At 44.8% G+C, this 4,950-nt stretch overlaps 1 protein-coding gene across 1 annotated transcript; it reads right to left on the bottom strand.

Moving 5' to 3' along the window:
• Nucleotides 1-2,123: 2,123 nt before the first annotated feature.
• Nucleotides 2,124-4,544, bottom strand: LOC128583842 (BLOC-3 complex member HPS4-like). The gene is given in 2 exon segments (XM_053588466.1): nt 2,124-3,347; nt 3,349-4,544. Coding segments are annotated over 2 exon segments (1,968 nt in total). The 5' UTR covers nt 4,093-4,544.
• Nucleotides 4,545-4,950: the final 406 nt, after the last annotated feature.

Raw genomic sequence — 4,950 nt, 5'->3', positions numbered from 1 at the left:
GAAGGCAGAATAAGCAGCACTCACACAGTAGTGGGACAGCATCCCAGTTTTTTATTTAGGTTGGTCTCAGAGTATCAGAGCACTGAGAAGAGGAGTAAAGAAGTATGCTGCTTTATTTCGAGAGGAGCATGGGTGTGCTACTTGTTTCGATCTTGTGATAAAGATTCATCAGTATTGCCCTTAGTAAATTCCTCTTACAATCTGACAGTATGTTGTTCATCAGCCTTGGTTTTTGATGTTAGATGTTTTCATGTCTTTCTAACTTGTCATGGGTTTTTCGAGGAAGGTCATAAAGGCCACATCAGAGACTTCCAATTGAACATCTCAATTGATCCATTTTCATTAATTAATTATAATGGTGGCTGGGCAACCTGCCTCCATTATAATCATTACCAGTCGAGAATGACTGTCTGACAGAGGTCTGCATTAGATCTGTTGGAGGAATTATACAAGTAGGAGTAATCCTAGGAAGACATTGTACAGAAAGAATTTTAATTCCACTTCCTCAAAAGATGCAAAAAGATTGTGCAGAAAAAAATAAAATGGGAAGGAAAATGTCCTATGTGAAGGAGAGACTGAATGGAAAAGATTTTCTAGCTGGAGTCAAGATACTGAATCAAGAAGTTACAGATTACCATGGAGCCAAAATTTTAGGCTTGAACTACATTAAGGTAGAGATCTTGAATGCTACAATTGGGAGACTGAAGTCAATATCAGTGTTTAAATGTGGGCCAATAAATTTTCAAACCACAGAAGCTCCAGAATCTAAGTGCAGGAAGAACAGAAGAAGCCATTCTAAGATCAAGGAATTGAGTAAAACTCTACAGATTAAATCATGTGATGCAGCCCTGCACTCTCTTCCCCTACTGTTTTGGTCATCTCTTACTGCATAGCAGCCACTCCCAAATTCAAAGGCTTAACAAAATAAGTATTTTGTTGCTCACAATTCTGTAGATTGACTATACCCAGCTAAAGATAGTGATATGTCACTTAATGATGAGAATAGTTCTGAAAAATGAGTCAGACAACTTTGTTGTTGTCAGAATATCACAGAGTGTACTTACACAAACCTGGAGAGCATAGCCTACTAATTACCATGGCTATGGTCTAGCCCAGTGCTCCTAGACTACAAACCTGTAAAGCATGTGACATACCAAAAACTGTAGGCAACTGTAACATAATGCTAAGTATTTGTGTATCTAACCATATCTAAACATGGAAAAGGTTTATCAGAAAAGGATAAGAGATGATACCTCTGTATGGGGCACTTGACTGAACTGTGTAGGAATGGAAGTTGCTCTGGATGAGTCAGTAAGGGAGGGTGAAGGCCTTTGTCTACAACTACAGTAGACTTTATAAACGTTATACATGTAGACTACCTTAAATTGATTTAAATTTTTTTTCTTCAATAATAAATTACCTTTATCCTACTGTAACTTTTTCCCTTTATAAGATTTTAATGTTTATAAGCTTTTTGACTTTCTAAATAACTCTTCGCTTAAAACACACTTTGTACAGCTGCACAAAAATATATGTATATTTTTTAATAGAACTCAAAGTACTTTTATTGTTCGGGATTCATTGAGGGTACAATAAGCCAGGTTACACTGATTGCGATTGTTAGGCAAAGTCCCTCTTTTTTTTTTTTTTTGGGAGGAAAATATTTTACTTTATTGTTCTCTAAGCAGCTGAATGATTTTATAATCAGCATGTTTTTTTCTTTCTTTTTCTTTTTTTTAATTTTCCCCAGCCTTACAAGAATAATCAGCATGTTTTACTTGTTTTAATTAGAAAGTCAACAGTGTTTTCAACACCATTTCTGGCCAGGTGAGAGAGCCTCCTTTCTCGGTAATGAACATAGCCCACAACGGCAAGAACCCTGAAGTCCAACCCTTGCTCTGTTGGACCCTGAGCATCCAAAGCAGGAAGGGACCCAGGCAGTCCATGACCTATGAATGCGTGAGAGTGAATGAGGGCAGCATTAGGACAGACAAAGGAAGGCTTTAAATAGAGTAACTAGGATGTCTGTCATCCAGTGAGGAAGCCTGGACCCCCAGAAGGTGGCTCCTATGAGCAGAACTGCCTGTACGGAGAACAAGCTGTAAGAGCTACGCAGGGAAGGCTCACCTGACGGTCATTTCATACAGCGAGGGCAGCTGGGCAAACTCCGAATGCATCAGGCTGATGGCCTGGAGGAAGCGGCGATCCTGCGGGGTGGCCACCTTTGGCAGGTTCCCCGTCAGCACGCTCTGGATGCGGTCATAGTGCGCGAAGTTGTAGGTGCTGCTGGTGGAGGCGACCTCATCTCTGGGAAGAGTCTCTTTCAGGTGGACTTCCAGCCCATTCAGGGACGCCAGGCTGCTGTGGTACACCTCCTCTATGGCTGCACCATCTCCCAGCAGCAGATCCTCAGCCAGCAGGGACAGCACCAGCCCTTTAACACTGTGAGTGTAGAGGTTCATCCGCACAAGTCCCACACGGGACCCTGAGGAGGTTCTCCTGGAGTCCAATCTGTCTGCGGAGGGGCCAGTACCCTGACAGTTTGCCAAGCCTGCACTGCTCTCCAGACCAGGAGCTGCATGCCCCCCACAAGCCCCATCCACACACTGATCTGTGTTTTGTTCTCCTGCAGGAAGCTTACTTCCTCTCTGCCCTGGGTCTAAGTGAGGCAGTGACAAGGATCTGCTAGTCCTTCTGCAGAAAAGGTCTTCTCTGGGACCAGAGGCTTGGCTGCTGTTTCCACGAAGATCTTTGCACAGTTCTGGAGCTCCATTCTGGGTTAGCATCTCAGGAACGGAGGGAGAGAGCAGGGTGCTTGCAGATGTATCCTCAGGCAGCACGGGTTCTGAGTTGCTTGAGCCACTGACAGATTCTTTGTGGCAAGAATGGCTGCCTTCTGGGACACACACAACTGGAAAAGCAAAACAATCTGAAGATAGTCCCACTTCCTGAGCTTCTGGGATGTGGATTTCAGACAGATCCAGCTCCTGATGAGGAAAGCCCAGTTCCTTCACCAGGGAGCAGCTAGGGCCAGGACCCTGGCCCCTGGCAGAGTTGTGCAATTCATTGGGCCCAAGGCTCTCCAGATCACGTACAAACAAGTGTTCATTCTCCCTCTGGCCACTCGGCCAAGCTTCATCAGGGGACATAGGCTGCAGGGTGGTCGCCAACATCCAGGCCACAGATTCTACATGCCCGGTGGCATTTTCTTCCAGGGCAAATGTGCTTCCAGCCTTCGGAGGGTGCTGGGCTGAGCTGTCCTGGAGCCTTTCTGGAGATGCAGGAGAGCTAGTCCTCTGTTCCACTGGAAACTCACAGAGACTGATGGATTCCTCTTTTGTCACAAAAAACAGGGATAATATGGACATTCGGGGGCAATGCTGCTCCAGGCTCCTGTGGGGCATCCCCTCCTGTAGGCAGTCTCTGGATCTGAGGTGCAGTTCGGTGAAGCAGGACCTTAGCAGTGAGAGAGGGCGGCAGCTGGGTGCTGACAATCAGTCCTTTGTAGAGGATGCAGCCAGCGAGAACGTGAGGTGAGCGCTGGCAGGTCTGCAGAATGAGGGCTGCCTTCAGCAACAACAGGGGCTCCACTTTAGTTTGGTCCAAGTTCCAAAGGAAGTTGAATATCTTATGCAGATCACTGGTGTTTTTCAGAATTTGTTCAATGAAGGTATCCCACTCCGTGCTCAGTTCTTCCCGAGAATAGTTCTTGTAAGCCAGAGAAACAGGTCCATTGTAAAAATTAAAGAATCCAATCAGCTGATCCAGAAACTGCTTGCAGCTGATATCAGGGAGCTCTACGGCACAGCCCAGCACCCAAAGGTAATCTCCGTCGACCTCTACGGCAAACTTAAGTTTCCGCAGACGAATGAGAGTGGTAGGAGAGCCAGAAATGTCAGAAACACAGCGGACAACTTCAGCAATCTGTTCACAAAGCAACTCCTGTTGATCAAGCAGGGTCTGGGAAGGATAAAAATAACAAATGCCAGCTCTTGTTGGATCACCTTCTTCCTTTACCTTGGAACCATCATAAAGAAAAAAATAATTCCACCAAGAGGCTAACTTTGTCTCTACGGAGGTGGAGGTGGCCATTTACTTGGCAGCCGTCCTCATTCTCTTCTTTTGGTTTTACTTTTTCAGTATCACTTCTTTGTCCCCAGCTGTGGCTGTTACTCTTTCTTCACAATCCAGTGAATCCAGACATGGTAGGTTCATGTGTTATTACAATTGACACTTGCTTTGTTTTCATTTAGCATGAAAGTGTCACTTCCCTTCCTTGTAGGCTCTTCAGTTTCATGAATATCTCTACATCTCTTACAACTCTGAGAGAGAATATAATAAAGTGGGAGAATCCTAGCAGAAAGGTCAAATCTACTAGTCTGGAGCCATGAGAGTCAGCTTGACAGAAAGACGTCTCCGAGAAGGCCCAATGGGGTAGACAAATGTGGAGGCGGTATTTTGAAGAAATTTTTAGCTTGTCCAGTTCAAAGCCATTCTGAGGGTTCTTTTTAAAAGTTTTGGAGCTTCCATTTCAAACATCAGTGCCTTGAATATAGGCTTGTTTTGAGAATTCAGTGAATTAGTAAACGGAAACCATTTCCTAGCACGTGGCGAGCGCTGTGTTTACCCAAAGTCCCTCTTATAATCATGTCTTGCCCCCATAAAGTATGACAAACACCAAGGCCCCACCAAGTATTCTACAAGCATTTTTCTACTTTATTTTCTTTTTTACTTTTTAAAATTCTTTTGTTAAAAACTGAGACAAACACACATGTTAGTCTAGGCCCACACAGGGTCAGGGTGATCAATATCACTGCCTTTCACCTCCACACTTTGTCCCCCTGGAAGGTCTTCAGGGCAACAACACCCAGGGAGCTGTCATCTCCCTTTGATAACAATGCCTCCTCCTGGACACCTCCCTTGGGAAGGAACCGCCTAAGGCTGTAGGAG

Source organism: Nycticebus coucang, chromosome 4 (genome assembly GCF_027406575.1).
Source record: "Nycticebus coucang isolate mNycCou1 chromosome 4, mNycCou1.pri, whole genome shotgun sequence".
In the NCBI taxonomy this organism is placed as follows: domain Eukaryota; kingdom Metazoa; phylum Chordata; class Mammalia; order Primates; family Lorisidae; genus Nycticebus; species Nycticebus coucang.
This window is presented reverse-complemented; position numbering and strand designations above follow the sequence as displayed.